The sequence below is a fragment of the Aphis gossypii genome, chromosome 3 (assembly GCF_020184175.1).
Source record: "Aphis gossypii isolate Hap1 chromosome 3, ASM2018417v2, whole genome shotgun sequence".
In the NCBI taxonomy this organism is placed as follows: Eukaryota; Metazoa; Arthropoda; class Insecta; order Hemiptera; family Aphididae; genus Aphis; species Aphis gossypii.
This window is the reverse complement of record NC_065532.1, coordinates 34,695,589-34,718,626: the sequence shown is the minus strand read 5'-3', so window position 1 is coordinate 34,718,626 and position 23,038 is coordinate 34,695,589. Positions and strand designations below refer to the sequence as shown.

The 23,038-nt window shown below is 26.0% G+C and overlaps 2 protein-coding genes across 2 annotated transcripts; one reads left to right on the top strand and one right to left on the bottom strand.

Annotated features, from left to right (window-relative positions):
• Positions 1-1,455: 1,455 nt before the first annotated feature.
• Positions 1,456-8,568, top strand: LOC114131252 (conserved oligomeric Golgi complex subunit 3). Its single transcript, XM_027996425.2, has 15 exons — positions 1,456-1,863; positions 1,946-2,032; positions 2,342-2,461; positions 2,558-2,665; positions 2,726-2,893; positions 2,968-3,188; positions 3,271-3,486; positions 3,556-3,695; positions 3,758-4,024; positions 5,137-5,321; positions 6,410-6,536; positions 6,609-6,820; positions 6,888-7,091; positions 7,160-7,305; positions 7,373-8,568. Exons 1-15 carry the CDS (start codon positions 1,723-1,725, stop codon positions 7,440-7,442), a joined length of 2,412 nt encoding a protein of 803 aa, XP_027852226.1. The 5' UTR covers positions 1,456-1,722; the 3' UTR covers positions 7,443-8,568.
• On the bottom strand, positions 7,576-21,751 carry LOC114131247 (ionotropic receptor 21a). The gene is made up of 11 exons (XM_050203846.1): positions 21,582-21,751; positions 21,373-21,495; positions 16,371-16,673; positions 14,901-15,103; positions 14,672-14,800; positions 14,005-14,172; positions 11,346-11,587; positions 9,745-9,885; positions 8,153-8,348; positions 7,886-8,084; positions 7,576-7,830 (listed from the first exon to the last, which is right to left on the bottom strand). The coding sequence occupies exons 1-11, from the start codon at positions 21,699-21,701 to the stop codon at positions 7,576-7,578; spliced, it is 2,079 nt and encodes a 692-aa protein (XP_050059803.1). The 5' UTR covers positions 21,702-21,751.
• Positions 21,752-23,038: the final 1,287 nt, after the last annotated feature.

Genomic DNA, 23,038 nt, shown 5'->3' with positions numbered 1-23,038 from the left:
TTTCGTATAAAAATGTTTTATTTTAGTTTAAACTGAAGCCGATAAAATAAATTGGAATAATATTCACGAAAAGTAGTTTTTTTTCTATTTAGCAAGTGCTAAAATCTAAAAGTCAGTTCCTATTTCACAGTAGGGGGGTTGTACCCCCAATCACCTTCTGTATACATTTTTGCCTCTACAATAGACGGTATCTTTTTTAATGAAGGAGTACAAAAACTAGTAAAAAAAAACTAAGCTAAAATAATGATGGCAGCTGCGTTGAAAAATAGCTTAATATTTGTTCTTAACGTTTCAATAATTTATTTTTTTAAGTCTACTTATTTTTTATTAGCAACAGATTACAGAACTTTCTTTCTGGATATATTTCGTTTTACACTCCATAATATTAATTATTATGACACTGGATTTCATACGCTGAACGTCCACATTTAACAATAATTACAATATTTATTAACATTTAAACATTCTATGAACTATGAGTAATGTGAACATGTTTAAATTTTTGAAACTTGTTTGGTAATTCACTTGAAAACGGTGAATCAATGCAATTAGTAACTGGCCTTATTAACATAATATATTAATAATATTAATATGCTAAATTGTTGAATGTTGATGCTATATCGCCGTCATAATAATATTGAACGTGCAATGTAGTGAAATCACAGATAGATAATATGTAAGCAGATATATAGGGCATATTACGAATTTGTAAGATAGCTATGTATCTATCTGTGAACTGTGGGTGAAATATTTAAATTAATAGGATGTTGACGCACCGTTTATCTTCTCTATGTGGTACACAATCAATAGACAAAACTGAATTAATTTTTTTTGATCTATCAATAAAATCACCTATTACAAAAATTAAAGAGAATAATATTTTCAAGGGACCAAAATATCAATATTTATCTAAAAGTTGTCTCAAAATACTTTAATATCATTAAAATTTATAAATTGCATTTTTATTTTTAGTAATTATAAAAAATAACACTAAATAAACCGATACGTAAAATCCTTGAAAACCTTATCTTTTATAATTTGTATACCTAAAAGGATACTCTAAGATCAATCAAAATTCAGCAAAAAAAAAAAAAATAACGATTTCAAATGAATGGGTATTTCTTTTAATCTATGTTACTCGTGACTTCGTGAGTGAGAGAAAATACAAATGAAATATTGCGCTAACATCCACATGAATAAATTAATGAATTTATGATTCATTCAATATTTCAATAATCTTAAACCGTGACTCAGTCTCAGTGTAAGGTCTATCGTCTATGGTACAGCCACAGTGGAGCGTTTATTATTATATCACGTCATCTGTGATTATATCATCTCAAGCACTTCAACAGCAACAGCTGTTTTGTGGTGGTTTGATATCTTGCTTTATCAAACTATACTTTTTTATCACCGATTGGTGATAACTGATAAAAATTGTTTACGTCGGCATCAATGCAAATACATCATAAATCATAATATTATAAGTTTATAACATTATTATTTATTATTTAATATATTTTATTAGTTAATACTTAATAGTTATAACCATAACATCCATACTCTAGCTCCATAGAATATAATCATAAAATTATAATTATCAAAAGTCGAGAGTATTAGATTTTAGTATCTATTAAATTACATTTTGTACCTACAACTAGGTTTTCGTTATTTTTGTTTATTGCTCTATTGTTACTATTTTATGAAAGTATTTAAATTTTAATAATGGCAAACAATAAGCCGGGACGAATATCTGATAAACTTGTTCTGTGGGAAGCTGAAAAAAACCCATTGGCACCTTTAAGTCAGTCTCAAATCAACGCATATCTGAGTTTATCTGAACATATAGGTGATAGTGATTTTATGGTATGTGTTTATATTATTGAGAAATCGTGTACTGTATTATTGCCTTGAGATCTATTGAATACTGTAATTTTTTTTTTTTTAGTCTTTAGAAATCAAAGACGACACAGATAAGCCCGATATAAATGAAGAGCCACAAATTTTAAATAGAAACATTGAATCTGTTGAGGATGTGAGTATGCATTTTTTGTAGTGTAGTAGTCAGAAATTTATAACAGTTTAAATTTAAGCAACAGAATCACAATGTTAGTATAATAGTATGTTACAAAAATAAATTTTATATTTAGGAGAATTTAGTTGTAATTTTAATCAATTAATCTCTTGTTGTCTGAAACAGATCAATATAAATAGCTATTGAGATTTTATAATTTAATAAATACATACCCTAATAGTTAACTGAGATTTCTTAATTTATGTCATTTATTCTTGTTAATTATTTTATTCTTTATTTTATGACTCGTGCAATTTTACTTATTCTTAGTTTCATAAATTCTATCATGAGATTTCACAAAAATGGATGTCCACGGATATTAAACCATGTATACAGCTTGCAAATGAACTACGAAGTCAGCTGGATGAGTGGAAACTAATGTTATCCAAGGTATCAATTATCTAATTGTATGATTATTTGATGATTGATCCAAAATCAATCATTTAAACTGTAAATTATAGACAATAGTATAGAATTAATTTTTAGATGGACGAGTGTATGCAGCTTATTGGTATGTTAGAAGAAAATTACAATGAGGTTTCAAAGAAAACAAACTCTTTATATTTAGCTGGAGAAGAATTACATACTGATCAGGTTTTTAAAACCCCGCATAATTGGTTTTGAGCATAAACTATATTTATATATTTGTTTTAGACAAGTCTGAGTAACATATGCCAAGAAATTAATGAACGTTTGTCCATCTTCAATGCTGCTGACTCTATACACTCAAAATTGGATTCACCTTCATTCATTGTCACCAGTGAAATGTTTGCTAACATGATGATGTCCATTGATACTGGAATTAAATATTTAAATTCTCATGTTAGTATAATTGAATTATTATTAATAGCTTTTTTTTTTTTATTACTATCAATCAATATATTTGTCTTTCATAGATGTCTTATAAGGAGAGCAATAAATACCTTGCTCTGTATATAAATGCCAGGTACAAAGCTTTATCACTTGTTCAAACTTATATAACTCAGTGTCTTCAGACAGGCACAGAGAGTTTAGACACAACTGAATTCATAGCACACTACGGGAAGTTTCAAGCAATTGCAACAAAAGTACGACCAGTATTAGAATTATTGGAAAACCGAATAGATTTGGATCCAGTGTATGTCTGCTATTTAATTCACTAATTCCACTCATTAAATTAGACACTTGAATAGTATAAAATCTTAAATTTTTGTGCATAGATATTCTGTAGCATTGGAAGACTGTGTGCTGGCTTATGTGACACGACGGAAAGCTCTTCTTGGTTCGTCCATCACTAATACGCTGTCAAATTACACATCGAGTGGGAGTGATTATTGTTCAACATTACGTTCTTCATGTAAAATACTCATACAATTGACTCACGATGAAAACCGATTGTATCAATGTTTCTTTACAAATCAATCTCCAGTATTCAGGTATGATACATAAAGTATTTTTATGTGCTTTTGATAGTTTGAAAGTCTAATATTCTTTTTTGATTCTAGAGAATACTTAGAAACAGTTTGTATGCATTTGTATGATATGCTAAGACCATTAGTTATTCACATGAAACATTTTGAAACATTAGTTGAACTTTGTACCATACTAAGAATAGAAATATTACAAGATTACGTTTCTGAAGATGGTAACTAGAAAAAAAAATAATAATAATAATATTAATTGAATTTAAAACCAATTGGTTTTTAGCATCACTTGAGGTTTTTGGATCTGTAGCAGAATTACTATTACAAGATACACAAGAGCGTTTAGTATTTCGAGCCAATTTGTACTTTGTCACAGACATTTCTGAGTACAAACCATCACCTGGTGACCTAGCGTATCCAGAAAAATTAAAACAAATGGAGGCAATCGCTGAAGAAATGCAGTATCGTCAGTTAACTAGATATGACTCAACTGGAAGTTTAGTGTCATCTGTATCTGAAGCGCCATCAGTTATGTCGAAACAATCTATTGGTATGTATCATTAAATAGAATATTTTATAATCAATGGTAATCATTCATAATTAATTTTATTGTAGCTGTTTCTTCTATTTTTAAATTGTATCATAGTGAAATATATTTCATGTAGCATTCTTAAAAGAGTGCTATAATGAAATTTTGTTTTACATATAACATACTTACATACAATATGTATCTAGTTATAAAACAGCATCTATTGTTGCAACTACACGGTTATACTTAATTATAATCTACTGCAATCTGCTATAAAAAAAAGTATAAGGACAATATTATTTGTCATGTACATACCTTTCGGTGATGTATCTGTATCAAACTTAGGTCACCCGAAATTCATAAATTAATAGGTTACAGATCAGATTCAAGGAGTATGTTAGAATTGTGTAGCTACTCAAACAAAATATACAATTTTATCGATTGAAAATACTTTTCTTGAATAATAAAACAAATACTAAAAAAAAAAAAACATTCTTAGCCCGTACAATAACTGCGCTTCTCAGGTTCAATCGTCGTATCAATGTTTCTATTGAATTCTCAATAAACATGAGACAGCCTACCTATGCGTGTGGCCGTGTTATATAACATATTATTTTATGTCATCTTAGTACATCTTGCTTCACAAATCTGATCTATCATAATAATACCTTAATGGCTAAAATTATTCTCACCTATATTAGATATTATGTGTTGTACACATCATTATGCATGCAAAAGGTTTGTTTTTATAAAAATTTTATATTTAGTATATATTTACAATTATATTAAATACTATCAAAAAATCTATTTGTAAAAAAATCATAATTGTTAAAAGTAAAAACAAATTGTTCCATGTTTATCTGTATTTTAAAATACAAATCTAAAAAATGATGTCGTTAATTAATTTAAGGTATTCATCTATTGAGTATTATAAACTTTTAGTTACTAAACTTAGTTATTTAACCAGTTTGTCTTAATTTTCAGATTGTTAGTTATTTCATATATTGCTTTTCTAGTTCAGTAAATAAAACACTTCCAAATAATCCTTAATAAGGAATAAATATTTCATTATGTTCTACTACACTGAGTGTATATAATTCTATTTTATTGTTAACAACTTTTTTTTTTTCTAGGTGGATGGACTTCTGCTGCAGATCTTCATGGAATGTGGTATCCACCAGTAAGACGTACTTTGATGTGTTTATCACGTTTGTATAGATGTGTTGATAAAACCATTTTTCAAAGTCTTTCTCATGAAGCAGTTGCATTGTGTTTGAAAAACATACATCAAGCTGCTCTGACGATTTCTCAAAAAAAGGTAAATTAATTTAAAGTTGTTTTTGATATTTTATCGATAGTTATTTCTGAATTTCTTATGTTTATTAAAATTATTGAGAAAATAAAAAATTACTTCATAAATGTATTACCCAGACTCTATTTCCAATCATTGTAGGCTAGATGAATAAAACTGAAACCTTTTAGTCTTACATGAAAAAAGTTTTCATAGTAAAAATTATTGGAAATAAAAAGAATTACATTAACTTACCAATTACCGTAATATTATTAGTGAAATAAATTATTTTATTATCATTAACAAAAATCATAATATGAAATATACTTTAAAAAAGATTGTCTTTGCTCAGAATTGTTCTACATGTGCCATGATTTATCATTGAAATCAAATTTAATACATACAGATACATTATATTGACTTGCTCAATGACAAATTTCATTTGACACCTACTGTACCTACAGCAGAGTGGTTATCTAATTTTTTTCTATTTTTTACTTATATTCATAAGTTTTTTGTTTAAATTATCTGCACATGTTTATGCATTTTTTTCTTATTATATTTTAGGAATTTATTGACAAATATTTTACTTAACAGTTTAATTTAAATATTGAGTATGTACTGAGTAATCATGATAATAAATTTTAACTCAAAGAAAATTACAAATATTTAACATACAGTGTTTAAGGGGCCACCACACCAATAATTATTTTCTCTATCTATCTCCCATATAATATAGGTGCAAAGCTATTCCGTATTTTCACCATTAAGACTCTTTAATTTAGTTTAGGGTAAAGATACTTATTAATTATTATATATTTTATAAAGAAAATTTCCTATGCATTGACCATATAGATTTTTTTATATTTACATTTTTTATAAATATAAGCGTGTTTTAATTTAAAATAATTTAAATTATTTTTAACCATTAATAACTTATTCAAAAATGTAAATATTAAAAATCTATCTAGTCAATGCATAGAAAATATTATTTTTTATAAAATATATAAAAGGTACCTTTGCCCTAAACTTAACTATAGAATTGTAATCGTAGAAATTATGGTGTGTAGGTTCCTTAATGTTTATTAATTTAATTATTGATTTTATTTTTGTAGACACCAACAGACGGATCTTTGTTTGAGATAAAACATTTATTGATAATCAGAGAACAAATAGCACCGTTTCAAGTAGATTTTACTATTAAAGAGTTGAATTTGGATTTTAGTAAAATGAAAAATGCAGGTAAATTACACATTTACTACAGTTTACTCAATACTTTAATAAAACAAATATGCACTTTGCATTTTTTTTCAGCTTGGGGTTTAATTCAAAAACATGACAAAATGTTTGCTTTAAACTCAAGTAACTCAATTATTGAATTTTTACTGGAAGGAACACCAGTTGTATTAGAGAACTCTGTGGATTCGAGACGCTTAGTAGATCAAACATTGAAAGAGTCTTGTCAAACATTCATCAATCATTCATCTAATTCATTAATATCACCATTGTCTATGTTTCTGGACGAAGTATGATTTGACTTGTAAAATCTAATTATTCTCTCAAATATTTTTTTATATAACACATTATTTATAGGTACAAAAATACATTAAATGGTGTAATATGCAAGGATTCCTGGCTATTGTTAAACAGCAAGAATTTGCCCAACCTAAAGCTATTCAAGAAAAGGTACAAGAATCTTTGGCGAAAATCAAAAAAGACTTACCATTGCTCCATCAGAGTATGGCATTGTACTTGGCCAATGGAGACACACAGTTTGTCTTGTATAGACCTATAAAGGTATGTCAATTAAAAAAAAATAACTACCTATACATATTTTATTTATCAATATATTTTTGCTTTTTTAGAATAATATCTTGCATATGTTTATGAAAATTCAACAATTTTTAACTACAAATAGTTATACTAAAGAAGAACAACAATTGATTGGGTGTCCTACATCTGAACAAATGTCTATGTTGTTATCCACTTCATCTTTGGCATCTACTAAGTCGTAAGTACAATATTATTTGTGTAAAATTGTTATTCTATTATGTAACTTGATGATAACAATTTTCTAGAAACTCGAGAAAAACCAGTGCTGTATCCATTGATGAGCATCCAGCTGAAACCAATGAAAATTCTACGTAGTATTAAATCATTATGATTAAATTAAAATGGTCTGTGATAAATGTTATGAAATATTCATTCATAAAAATAATAACATTATTATCTAATAATATTTATTACTTATTTTAGCATTAATGTATAGTTACGAGTCATTTTAAAATGTAGTTAACGGTCTAATAGATTCAGCTATAGTATTTTCTGCGACAGTTAAAGATTTAGAACGTTTTTTTTTCTTCTGATGATTTTTAATTTTGATTTGTGTAATTTTCCTCTTTTCTCTTTTGCGCTTCACATATTCAATTATCAGTGTAAAAGTAGCTAGCAATATGCCTCCGCCCAATAGTACAAACATGCCTTGTACATCATCTAACGCAAGTTGACGGTCTTCAGGAGCAATTATTAAATTTGGCTAAGAAAATTTGAAACTGTATTTTTCTAAAAACATAATTAACTGATTTACATACATTTCTAACTCCAGACTTTTGTATGATTTCCCATTCAATATCTTTAATTATTTTGGTTATTAATCCACTTTGTTGTGCTCGAAGTATGAAATTATTAAATATGTTACGAAATAAAAAATGTTTTTTATAAGCCACACCAATATTAAATGGAACATAACACTCTGAAGCAACATGAAGGAATATTTTCTTGTTTTTGTACCTAAAATTAATAATATAATATAATTTATGGCCATGTATTTGTCTCCCAACATTTATATAGGTACAAACTTCTGTATGTAGTTGTTTTGGTATAAATAAGTGAGTGAAATTTTAGAACCCAGAAAAGCGTAGTCTAATATGAACCTGGTTCTGACAATGTAATCTATTGCATCCTCTAAATTATTCATAAGCTTTATATTTGATATTAGCCTCTTAGACATTGTATCATTGGTAATATTAAGATAATATTGCCAACCACCCTTATCTAAAATATAAATTATAATTTAAACGTATTAATGTTATTGAGTTTAATGTTTTTGTAACAATTTTTTTTTTTTTTAATTGAAGTATGTTCTTATTATGTTTTTTTTCTGTTGTCAAGTTAAAATTTTATTTTTATTGATTAATGATTGATATTATATTCTCATTATTTAAAAATAAAACAATAGTTTATTATGTCTTACATCTTTTAATGTAAAATTTTTTAATATAATAATAACTTATAAGTACCTAATTTGTTTGTTTAATCATACTGAATTTTTTGTTAGTGCATCATTATGAAATACCTAAGGATAATGAACTAAAAATTAAAAAACAAACATACCACAATAAAAAAATGAGTAATTTGCTTACGCAATTATTATTTGGCACATAATCTGTGAAAATGTACAAGACAATATTTTACAATTTAGTATTTACATGCATTAGGTTTAGTTTAGTTATGGTAAGACCAGTAAGGCAGTAACATGTGTTTCCAATATTGAACCCATTTTAAAATGTATCTTTCTTAAATTTTAGTCCGTACTCTGTGGTACATATTTTTTAATTAAATTTGATATCTCATGATAACATTTAAACAGAAATTGCTATAATACCATAACTAATAATTATTAAATAACTTTTATTAAGTAATAAAGACATTTAGTTGGTAATTAATACATAGATATATATATATACCTATATATAATTATGTACTAATTTTGGTAAATGGACAATTCCCTACCCCAGGACATTTCCCCTCACAACTGTTTTTGGTTGTAGTAGGACATTTCCCCCCATTTTTTTTAAAAGCTTACTATTTAATAAGAATTTTTTTTTCATAAATATAATAAATTATAACTCTAAATGTAATTTCATACAATGATAATACGTAGGTAAAAGATTGTCTTGACTCTTCATAAAATATAATTAATAACCAACTTATAAAAATGGCTAAAAATCAGGCATAAAATTATACATTTTATAAAAAACATTTGATCTTTGATTCTTTCGTTATTTTTAGACACATATTTTTTTAGTCTTTATTTATTTATTTTAAACCGTACCAGTTTTGATATTCAATAATTTAATAATTGTTAGTGAATTTGATTTCTGGAGTTTTTCAATGAATGTACATTTATAAATTATTATATTTATGAACAAAAAAAAAAAATGAATTAGGTTTATTTTATTTAAAAAAATAATAATTTTATATTAAATATTAACTAATAAACTGTAAAAAAAAATCGGGGGAAAATGTCCGCTATTCAATAATTTTATAGGCAATCAAATTATAATTATAATATTTTATAAAAATGTACCTATAAACATCTCTCTTTTAATTAATTCGTAATTGTTTGTTATTACTTATGCAAAAATTTAACTAACTTGTAATTACCTACCTAATGTCATAACTCTGTAGCGTTGATCAACCAATTGGTATGATGAATCTACTATCACAGGTTGTGCTGGTAATGTTATGAATGCTATTATCGAACTGGTGTAGGCTGTCGTAATAATAATCGTAAAAATCCAATATGTTCCTACAACGAACAATAAATTGTAGTGTTATATTAACAATAATTTAATAGGTAAAAAAAATTCGAAATTCAAACGTATCCTAATAATAATATAATTAATTTTAATAAACATAATATATCTAACTAATAACACAAAACACATCTATAAAAGCCAGTGGCGCTAAAGTACAAAATTAAATGTACCTATATGGTAATTGGCAAGGATTTCCAACAAGGTTATTGAATGGGCACAACTTAATGAATCGTCAGCCATCATTATTTCCACCCATCCAATATCTAATTAAATTTTAAACCTATCACAAATGTCAAATAGTTATAAGTCATAAAAGCAATAAAATGATACAATATCACTCTCTAACTGAATATTAGCTGGATTATTTTATGGATGACACTTATCCCATACTTATAGGTACATATCGACCCTAGCTGTACAAAATATTTTAATTTTTTATGTTAGACCAATGATGGTGTTGAAATTGTTAAATATTGTCAAATAACGATAAAAGATGATAATTTCATATTTTCTTCCGTATCGGTAATTCCTGAACGAATTGCCGTTTATTACCGTAGATATGTCCGTATAGTCCGTTAGTAACTGCCTCATGGTTAAGAATATTGTTTAGTCAAGTATTTCTTGAATTTAGTAGATGTTTAGAATTTGATTTTTTGGTAAAAATTATTTTCATTATTAAATTATTTTGTAGGAATTAACTTAAATATGTTGGAGCTTACCATTCCTCATATATAGTCATATACTCATATACTCATATTCAATAAACTGTTTCTAATGTTTCTATTTTTATTTTTGTTTTGCCCAAAAATTGGTTTCTATATTCTATATATTTAATTATTAAATATATAAGTAATAACCAGTAAGTTAGTATTAACACACATAATAATATGGGTGATATAGTAATTTACGTTTTAATGAATGTGTTAAAAATAATAGTAAAAATGTTAAATGATAATTAAAAATATAATTATAAACTTTTCAACGAACAGAGATACTGAGATAGTAAAGATATATGGAAATATAAAATAGGACATGAAACAAGTAGTCAGAAGACAATAAACTAAACAAAAATAACGATATCATCACTCATCACTCGATTGTTAAGTAGTAGACAGTAGTAACTTATTAGTTATAAGTAATAGCTTTTAAGTTTTAACTACCTATTCTTACTAATGATTGTAACTACTTATTTGTAATGTTATAATTCATGAACTACCTATTTCGTGTTCATAATGAAAACATTGTTATCTAATACCAAATATTCAATGGATAGGTAATATTACTTAATAATTTGTATTACTATTCCTATTCATTTCTATATAGCCTATGGACCCCCACCCCAGTCAAATTTTGTATGACTTATGGCGGTTGCCATACATTGGATTGGACTTTGGCACCACTGAGCTAACAGATGTAACATACTCATAACTCATAATTACTCAGTACTCACCAATAAAGAGTCTGGTCGATCCCATTTTCGTATTGGTCCAAGACTTGACGTCTTTAAATGTAAACAGATTCGTGTACGTCCCGAACATGTAACAACACATGCTCTCTAGTTGTTTGGGACTCTTACATAGCGTCTTCACATTACGATTATTCGTAAACGCTATGGGAAATATAGCCGCCATATAAGTGATCACCACCATAACCCAAATGCTCCAATGAAATGGACCAAATATTGCTCTGTACCTATATTAAGGTATATATACAACAATTCAAATCTTAGATTTTGATTTATGTAGATTGATCACACTTGGTACAGTAATTTTACGAACATGCGGGAAGTTGGCCACTTGACATTTGACAATGACTCATCAAATTGGGGGGGGGGCAGGGTGACTTAACGCTCATATTTTGTGAGTAAATATATATTTAGTGTTTTTGGAAAAAATGAGTGCAATAATTTGTTTATGCAACTATTTATAGCACGAAATCTGTGAAAATTTGTACGAAAATATTTTCATAAATTGCATGCATTTTGTCACATTGTAAATCTTAATAGTATACATAAGTACCTACTATAGATAAATCCTTAATGTATTGGTATCGTAATGTTGTTACGCGCATCACATAACGGTATAAAGCGTCGAAATGAGTTTAAACGGCACATATTACCCTAACCCCATTAAGTACATACTATGGGAGGTTATAAATCATAATCAATCAAGGAGCGCCATCAGCAGAATCAAAAAAGATAAATCGTGAACCTAACGACTACCGCGCCGGTAACAGTCGATCGGCGCCAGAAATCTCCGCGCGACGTAGGAATTCTTCGAACTCAACAGTCAACAGTCGAAAAATATCAACAACAACAACCGTCCAAGGCCGACGCCATCCGAATTGGGTTTTTCCAAGCGCTGTCGAGCGCCACAACATGAATACGCGATAGACGCAAGACTCCGCTTATAATAAAAACGTTAAAAAACCAAAACTGCTCAGAGTGCTCAGTTCACCCAGAATCAAGAGCTCGCCGGAACGGTTTCTACATAATTTTTACTATAGTCTGAATATTTACTATAAAGTATTTTATAAAATTATAGCCTATAGGTAACTGTTTTTGTTTTGATGTTAACAAAAAAAAAAAAAAAAAATAGATTATAAATATGTTTCTTAACTTTAATATTATAGTAGATATTACCTAATTGATGCTGAGCATTAATAATTTTACAACGATGTGCCATGTGCGTGTGTTTTTTTGTGTTCGCTATCAGTTTTGAAGCAGCAAATATTCTTCGATGTTCAAAAAGTAAAAAATTCCCGATACTTTTTTTTATTATTGAGAAAAACAAAAATTAAGGAAAACTGGGAATTCAGAAATTCTTGAAAATGTAATACTTGGTAAGTTTTTTATTTCTAAATTAAAAAATATCGAAAATCTAGTCACAATATTTTTTATCGGGGTTTGAAGTTATAATTTTGATTATAATTCATAAAAAACTTTCCTTTTTATATTTAAGTTTTGAAAAATTAATATAACATTCTTCATACGTAAAGTAGTTCGTACAATAACTAATACAATTTAAAAATTATAAAAAAACAATATTTTTTATAGACCTTGTAAATTCAAAGTTTGATTAAATTACTCATTTAATAATTATTTAAATGATAAATATATTGATAATTTTTTATAATTTAAGAAAATTATTCGTAGGTAGGTACTTAAAACTTTTACGTTTATTATATTATTAAGCAGTTAACTATACACAATTACATTTATAATTTATTTTAATATATCATCTATTTAAACTATACACCTATTTTTGCTTTTTTACGGTATTTACTGAAATATTATATTATTACATTTTAAGTTATATAAATTGGTATAATATGGTTTAAATATATATAATTATTATAGTAATTAGGTTAAGGTAAATAATACCAATGAAAGAATTGTAATATTTTTGGAAAAATCAAAAAATCGTATCAACTTACAGTAGGTATAATACTAAAAATATTAAAATAAATTACTTTAATTGCTATATCAAAAATAATACATCATGAAATATGCCAATATACATATATTAATAAGCCAATAAACCGTTTCCTCTCAGAAATGTTTTTCGTATACAATAATATTGCCAATATATTTAATATTTAAATCAATTATATTATTGAATTTAACTATAACACATTCATAATAGTGACCCGTTCAACACCTAATGTACAGAAAAGTGGTAGTACTTGTCTATATTTTAAATATCTGATAATATATTTAGTTTTTTTTTTTAAATTTAATACTATTGGTGCATTTAACTATAAAATAATACCACTTATTACAATGTTACTACCCTTCAATTCAATCCAAAGCATTAATGCTTCTCTGAGAAAATTATTGGCACCTATTTTTAAATTGGTGGTACAATTAATGGAAAAAATTTATAATTTTGAACATTGTGTGTCATTGAAACCTACATTATATTTTTATTTCTATAAACATAGATTATTATTTATCAGAAAGATTAAATGCTACATGATCTGGTGATCGTAGCTTAATTATGTGTCAAAGGCGAGACTAATGTATGTAAAGTATATCTTTATTCGGTTCATTTATAACGAGTGGTAACGTTGTCAATTGTCATTATTATAATATTATTCGTTATTATTACTTGGACAAAGCAAATGATCCCAATGACATGAATGTACCACAATCTTGCATGATAACAGGAGAAAAATCAACCATTGAATAACGAGCGTTGGTCATGTATAAACCTGAAATCCCGAGTTCAGCTTTGGAAGTCACTAAATCTCCAATAATACGATCGTCAGATTCATCCCTGGAGAAAAAAAATAAGCATGTAAGTTATGTTATTATTTTTTATTGTTAAAATATTAAGAAAGAGTGTTAAATATGTCATATAAAATAATTTAAAAATATTCTTTTAATTTAAAAATATCTTGTAATTTTAAGTTTACAATTATAATTTAATATAGGTATTTAAATTCATAGACCATTTACAAAAATAGGAAAAAAAATGTTGAATGTGCACGAAAAGTCTTAACTAAGATTGAAATAAATCTCACGTTTGAGTATATGAAGGTTCATAAAATTTTATAAAAGTAGGTAAATAAGAACTGTAACTTGATTAAAATATTATAGAAAAGTAGGAAGGTTCTTAAAATTTAGATATATAATATTATAATATATTTATGAGAATTACATAAATAAAATATGATATCAGCTGTCATCCATTTGTATACATTTAAGAAATAATAATTTAAATCGTTTAAAATGTAATAAAATGATAAGCAATGATATTACTATTCAACATTCACCTGGATTTTGAAAGAGTTGCATCGTGTATTTCCAACGTGAAATTCAATATTCCCGCAAGTAATTGTATCAATCGAATTTCGATCCCGTCCCACAATATGGACTGTTCTTGAGTTAAAATTTTGTCGATGCTTAATAAAATAAATATACTTAATAGGAACACTCATAACATATATTTATTAAAATAAAAAAAAAAGTAGTTAAAAAAAATATATTTAATCGCGTAAGTACCTTCGAAATACTAAAGGCGGTTTTTCGATGGCAGACACAATAAATCGATGTCCCCAAAATCCATTAACTAATTTAACCGGATACAAGTTAACCTCCGGTCTTGTGAATCTATTCAGTTTCCACGTTGTTAAAATTATTTGGACACTGCTCCCTAAACCGTCTATGTACATTTCATGAGTATATAATTTGATATCAGCTACTTCCTACAAGAATATTGGCATATCTATAGATATTCTATACAAAACAATTGATGCAAATAATAAATATGTATTATTCATAAATAATATTATGTGTAGGTAAATGGAAAATGTGTGTTATTATTTTATTAGTGTATATATTATATAGGTATACTAACTATGTTGGGTAATATATTATATGGATTTATTTTTTGTAAAGAGTAATTTAGTAAACAATAAGTTAGTACATATACTTATGTATAGTATAGTACTCTGAAATTGACTAGCAATAAAATACTTCACAGATCGACAAAAATCAGTTCTTATGAGGTACAAGACCGGATTAAGGATCAATGAGCCCCAGGACTCCATCAACTTAGTAGGCCCCCTTTCAACTTTAACTTAAAAAAAATTAATCACTATATTTTAAAGACTGCATATTATTGTATAATGTTCTACAAAAAAAAAAAAAAAATAAATATAAATTAATAGTTTTGTTGTAATAATTTATTATACCCATATTATATATACATATAATATGCAAAACAATGTAATAATACATTCAAAACATTGTATTTGTTAAAAAGAATAATAATTTAAATTTTTTTCCTTACCTTTTTATTAACAAATTGTTGAATAGTTTCATTGAAATCGATCAATTTCTTAACATAATTTTCTGAATATATTATTAATGATGTTAAATTTACCTACTATACTCAATAAATTAATTTTTTTTAACTAGGTATTAAACACATTAAAAACATATAATATACTTTTCAAATAAAGATGGGCCCACAAAATCAATGGGCCTCGGGACCGTGCCCCTTTGCCCCCCTTAACCCGGACTTGTCTGCGAATCCTTATAGTGAAAACGGTTTCAATGGTCGCGAGATGCGCAGGGTTAGCGTGTTCTCTCGCTGGATAGAATATACTTGGAACTAAGAAGGTATTTTGTATTTAAATAGGTTAATTGGTTAATGTTAATTAATAGGTAAGTAGTAAGTACTTACATAATATAAACTGACAAGGGAATATTCGTTACCACTTATCAGAATCTAAATAATAAATAATACATTTATATTTATAATTTATGAATTATTATTTATTAGTAATATTTTAATTTTTAATATGTGTTTCAAAGTAACCTAACTATAGTTTTAAGTATTGATTAAATAATTTAGGTATACTGAAAATGTATTACATTGTTAACACACATATTATGTAACAATAACTTACAGACTTACAAGTTACAGTTACTCTTAGAATTATTATTTTATTTATTTTAATTGATTACATTTTTGTTTTTTTCCTGTAAGGCTGGTCCAGCGGAAGCAATCAATAAGTTCATAATATTTTGGGATGCTTGGCTTTTGAAGAATTCTTGTATTTGCCATTTAGATCCAATTGTTACTATGAATACTCTGCTATCAATTGTGTGACCAAACTTAGTTGCAGTGATTTCAGGATCTTGACAAAATATTATATAATTTACGCAACTAGGCTCAGAAACTATGGTCTTTTTTGAAGAATATTCATAAATATGAAAAATCTCGTACGATATTGAATCGAACGACTTCAAAATTATTTGCAAGACATCCTGAAATAAGGTAGCTAAATAGTTAAACAAAATTATATACACAAGTATTAAAATAGTTTTGTTTTATATTTATTTATAAGTTACAATATATAACAAAATAACATACAGTAAAGACCAAGAATTACTATTAATATATAAATCACCATAATAACTTTAAGTATACAACCTACTTACATAATGCATGCATATTGAGAACTTATATTTATATAATTCTAATGGTCAATTAAATTATCGTGTGAAATACCTATTCTTATGGCTTATGTAAATATAAGTTAACATTCAAATTGCATTTATAATTTTATGTTCTATAAGGTACCTACTTAAATATATAGGTTAGTTATTTTAAATCGCAATACCAAAAACCCTTTCCATATATATATATAGGGATTAAAATAATAAAAATAATATAATAAAACGTACGGTATTAGTTATTATATTTAATGCAGTTTTATTGACAAAAATTAATTAAACTTACCGTATTACTGCTAATATTAAAATAAATTACTTTAATTATAGTATAAAATATACGTACTCAATAAGGTAAAGGCAGACAGATTGTCTTGTTTGCTCAAATCGTTTTTCGTATCTAATGATTTATCATTAAATTTAAATTTAAAGTATTTCATAAAATAGTAAACATTGTCAATGTTAAAAAATAAAAACTGTTTTATTGTTTCTATAACTTATAAGTGACGTCAAATATATGTATTATAGAAAAAATACAAATCATAACTATAAAAGTTCAATTTTTATCATTCCACTCAGAATATAAAATCGAAATTTTATGAAAATAATTTCTAAAATCCAATATCGTTATTCTGTGAAATTATTTGGGCTGAGTATTTATTACCTATATTGAATTACTTAGAGACTATAGCATATAAATAAAATAACTAGCGAAATTAAAATAGTTACCAACAAAAGTACCTAGACACCAAGTAGGTATATAACCTTTAAGTTATAACTTTATAACTATACAGTTCAGCGTTTTTTTTTACCCAATTTATTTTTTCTATGGAAACCTAATTGGTTATGCTTTTCCTAGCGGATCCTTAGTTTGATAACAGAAAATTATTGCCTTGTAGTATTTATATTTTTATAATTGATTTAAAAAGAAAGAAATAATATAAATGAAAGACAATTATTTTATGCATTAAAAAACATTTACCGTACAAAAAAATACAATGTAACTATAAGTACCTGTTTTTATCAATGTAATGAGAAGAATGAAATGTGTATGCATCTAGCCATTTTAACTTACAGGTCAACGCGCGAACCTTACCTAACAGCGCCGCCGTTGGTTGTGATTTTTTTCTACAAAAGTTCTGTTTAATTTTTGAACAGAAAGCGGAACCTTTGTGGCTCTTTCACGGAACCCCAGGGTTCTGCGGACCACCATTTGGGAAACGCTGATATAATTGATCAAGTTGGTGGTGCTTAAGATCGCAATTGTAGTTATATACGTTTACTTTCTATACATATTCATTTAAAAAAATAGTAATTACTATAGCCAATTACTTGACTTTGATCAATATTAATTTAAAATTAATTTTTAAATTATCAAGCATAGAAGTATGGCTAATACTCTCACCATAAGACAAATTTATGTCCAATTTGAGCTCAGAGTATACATAATTAGTTATAAAATCTTGGAGAGGGAAATGAAGCACCCCCATACATTTGATAAAAGTAACTGTTATGCTTATTTTATAGATAAGTAAGATAAGTAAATTTATCTGAGAGTAATTATTAATATTATTATTAATTATACACTTATACTTATACTAGTAAGTTATACTATTACTATAGTGATAGTCATTATAAATGTATAATTAATTCGTGAATGCAATAATATAATTTATAATGCGTAGATTGGATTCTGTACCAATATTGTAACTATATAGTACCGAAGTACCTAACTGCTTCATTTATTTTAAATATATTTTTGAATTTATATTATTTGAACTCAATTACACATCTTACCCCTAAGTTCGTTTATTGGTTAAGCAACAAATATAGTTCGATATATCTAAATATATACTCTCATGTATGTTGTTTAGTGTATACATGAATAAGTTACTTGTATATTTTATTATTTTTACTCGATTTTTATTTATGTAAAAATTAAAATACTATAAATATTGTGAAATAATGAATTTATATACATTATTTAGATCATGCTCGTTATCACAAAGAGTAACTGACAATATAAGAAAAACGAGGCCATCGGGCATTCGGTCAAATAGAATATTAATATTTGAACTTGGAAGTTATAGTATGTATTATCATTGCTATACCTACCTATTTATAAATAGAAACTGCATGCAATAGTTTACTATTCCATACTACTACGATATAATTCAGAACTAGTAAATAATATTACGTAGTTGACTAGGTGAGCGGTTCTCGATTGACAAGAAAAAAATTCAATTTTATGTAATATGGTATAATAATATGATTATATGAATAAATTATGATGTACCTGTACCTATTCTACATGCTACATCTGTATATATTTATTTTATATGAACACCAATACACCATTAATGCTACACCATATATTGATGTTTGATAGTTTATATAGAATTATATCAATAACTAGTAATACATCAATATATTATAATATGTAATAATGATCAAATGTAAAATATTAATATTTTTAGTGTTTGTTCATCATTATTATATTAGGTAATTGATCGATATAATAATTTATTTGTATTTTAAAGTAATATACCTACCTACGCTGGACTACACCTATAGTACTTCCTACTAATCGAATATTATAATACAAATAGTATAGACTATAGCGGTACCTAGATCAAATATTTTATGCTGTGTTATAGCGTTTGTTTTATTATACACACATACAGGATGTCTATAAAATACTATTAAATTAAACATTAATCAAATATTTTTAGCTTACAATTTTTTGATTTTAAAAATTACATTTGTTACAGTAAATGTGGGTATAGACTATAGGTTAATGTTTCGTGGGTAAAGTGTCGACTCACAAATTCAAACAAATCCCCATGCATCTTATATGGTATAAATATTATAAGTTTAAAGCGACATAGCAGGTGGTCTACGTGAACTGACCTATCCATTCTTATTTTGCTTACAGCTCATAAACGTCTAACTCGCAAATTCTGAAAGTGAACTCACAAAGTATCGGTGAAAATTTTGCCCGCCCTTAATGCTACTTAATTACAATACTATATTATGTATAGATATATATACACTATATAGGGTAATTATTTTATCAAATATACTGATATATTTTATTCTGATGTGGAATAGTTTTTGGAGTATTCCGATACAATATACAAATCGAAATTCGGACTAGTATCTTACGAGTTATAAGTACCTATTTAAAGTTTATGTGTGATCAGAAAAGTTTTAGCCCATTCGGCTCTCAATTTCCAAACGGCTCCAGTCAAAAAAGTTTTATGAATAGGTAAATTTCTAAAAGGCTCCGGTTTTTACATCACAAGTTCATTTTTATTTTATACAGACTTAAATTGTCTCAAAAGAGGTGTGGTAAAACTTTTGTTGGTGTAAACTAAGTAAATTATAAAACTTATACAAAAAAATAATATATTGTGAATTTTTTATTAAAATAATATTAAATTTTAGTGTTAAATTTTTTTTTAAAAATGCATCTAAGTAAAAATATAAAAAAAATCATATAATAGGCATTTTTTTTAGGCATAATTTTTTTTATATTTCACTAGATAAAATTTGTCTCCTAATGAACTCTAGTTATTTTAAAAATTTAAGTGTACTGACATGATTGAGCTTTAATTTAATTTCTTTTTCTACGGTAGCCGTTTAGGTATTTACCTGTTTGTTAGACTTTTTTTGACGGGAGTCGTTTGGAAATAAACAAACAATACACGGGGGCCGTTTGGGATCCGACGATCAGAAAATATTTCACAAAATGTTTTTTTACTACTTGGCTTTCATAAACATTAAACTTCAAATAGATACTTATCTCACAAACTATTTCTCCGAATTTCGTTATACATATATGTATCGAAATACTCCAAATAATATTCTACTTCAGAATATGAAATTAAAAATGTATGTTATCATTCAAAAAAGTAAAAAGTAAAATTTATAGTGATAAAATATATATATTTTTTATTAAATGTTGTTTTATTTTAATTAGAAATTAAGTAAAAATTATTTTTTCAAAAACTAATAGATTTTGAAATAATGAATATTTTTTGATAAATGAATCATCTAGTTACATACCATATTTTATGTAATATTGGAGATATTTAGTTATTTTAATTTATAGTTATTAATTTGTGAGTTTGTGAGTTTCTATTATTCGTGACATAAAAATTAAATTAAAATAACTCTTGGCAAACATATCGAGAATAAATTGCATTTCATATAATAAATTATAGTATCATAATATATATAATATAAAATATATATTATATTATAGTCAGAGTGTCAAACATTAGCTTATATTTAATATTTTTAAAATTATCATTATTTATGTAAAATTGTACAACCTAATTCTAATACAAGAAGTATAATATATAAGTAATTAAGTTACATTTTATAGCTAAATTATTCTGAACTCAATAAAGCTGTCATCTATTTTATAAATTATTAATTAAATATTATTTAAATAGTATTATTTTCCTTTTCAGTGGCTAAGAAAAAATTAAATTATTAATAATATTACCTTGTAATACAAATCAGTATCAAATAGGTCGTCATAAATTATGCTAATATGACAACTTTTCAAGTACTTGTTGATGATTTCATTAACCAAAGAATTTAGTACTTTGATTTCTGGTTTTTCTTTCTAAACCCAAAAAAGTATTTAACCTCTAATGTAATTAATTTTAAAATTAAAAGCAATTAACAATAAATTAGTATTTAAATACTTACATTAATTAAATCGAGCTGAGAAACTAGGTTTGCTAAATTATTATAGGATACATTTTGATTTCCGTATATAAAATTAGTACAATAGGCTGAAATAACGAACAGGATCATTGAAAACTGCATTATTTTTTAAGTTTAAAGTTCATTTGGCAACTATACGTATACATACGGTGAGGTAGGTGATACTCTAATCTAGACCTGTTTTTTTTAGTTTGTTGAGTCTTTATAAATTCTATTATAATATAATTAAAGACAATTCCTAACTGCACGTCATATTTAATATTAATAAAATAATAACAATATTATGCCGTAGTAGAACGTGAACCACATTATATAATAATAAAGTTTTGATTAAATTGATTGGTATCATGACTAGTTATTTTTCGAAATGACTTAATAAATATATATTTAATCATGTGTTATAGGTTAAAAAAATTCAATATCCATATGGGCACGTAACTATACAAGTATGAAGTAATGTAGGTATTTACATTTTTAATATACTGCATTATAGTACATTTATTCATCAAGTATTTATTGTTTAAGATTTGTATACAACGATAATGCATACAGCTACAACATACATATATTATACAAATTCCTAAAGCAAAAGTAAATATTTGAAGTATTATAGATATGTAACAAAAATTGAAAAATGTATGACACGTTGAAAGTCTGTATACCTACTACCTATTCCCATGTATATTTATGTACATGCATGTAAGTACCTACATATATACAATTATAAAAGGATTTAATTTAAAATAAAGTAAATAACCCTATGGCCTAATTCGACTACAGACTTACCCAGCCTTGTATATAGGAGGGGTTCAACCCCTCCCCCCCGAAAATTAATAGTTGTGTAGATTATTTATATCAATCATCATTCATCGATAAATATTGATTATTGTAAATTTTTTTATAATTATATTTGTAAGATATATTATACTTAGTACTTATCTACATATTTTAAAATATTTACTTATTTCTAGTCTAGTATTGCATTTTATGGCTTGCTCACTGATAAGATTATATTCTGAAATATAATAATTTTTTTTTCTCTTACTATACCTAAACTGACTAAATCTGTATTATTATCGTTAGTATAGTTGTATAATATGTAGGCAATAGACGTATTATATCTTTTGGATGTATTAGAATGTATAGGTATGAGATTAATTATAAAATATGACGTATACCTACCATTTGGACAATAATTATTATTTTTCTTTGCATTAATACCATAAAACTTTTAGTTGATTCTATATTATACCTACCGACTGATTTAACTACCTATTACACTTCAGCAACCTACTTAGTACCTACTTAATAACTTTATAGGTATATCATTTTTATTATAAACATTAAACATGTTTTACGATTAATATTTAATCTTTACGAAATAGTTTATACTTTATTTTATTACAATTTTTCAAATTATGTACATCTTAAAAATTGAA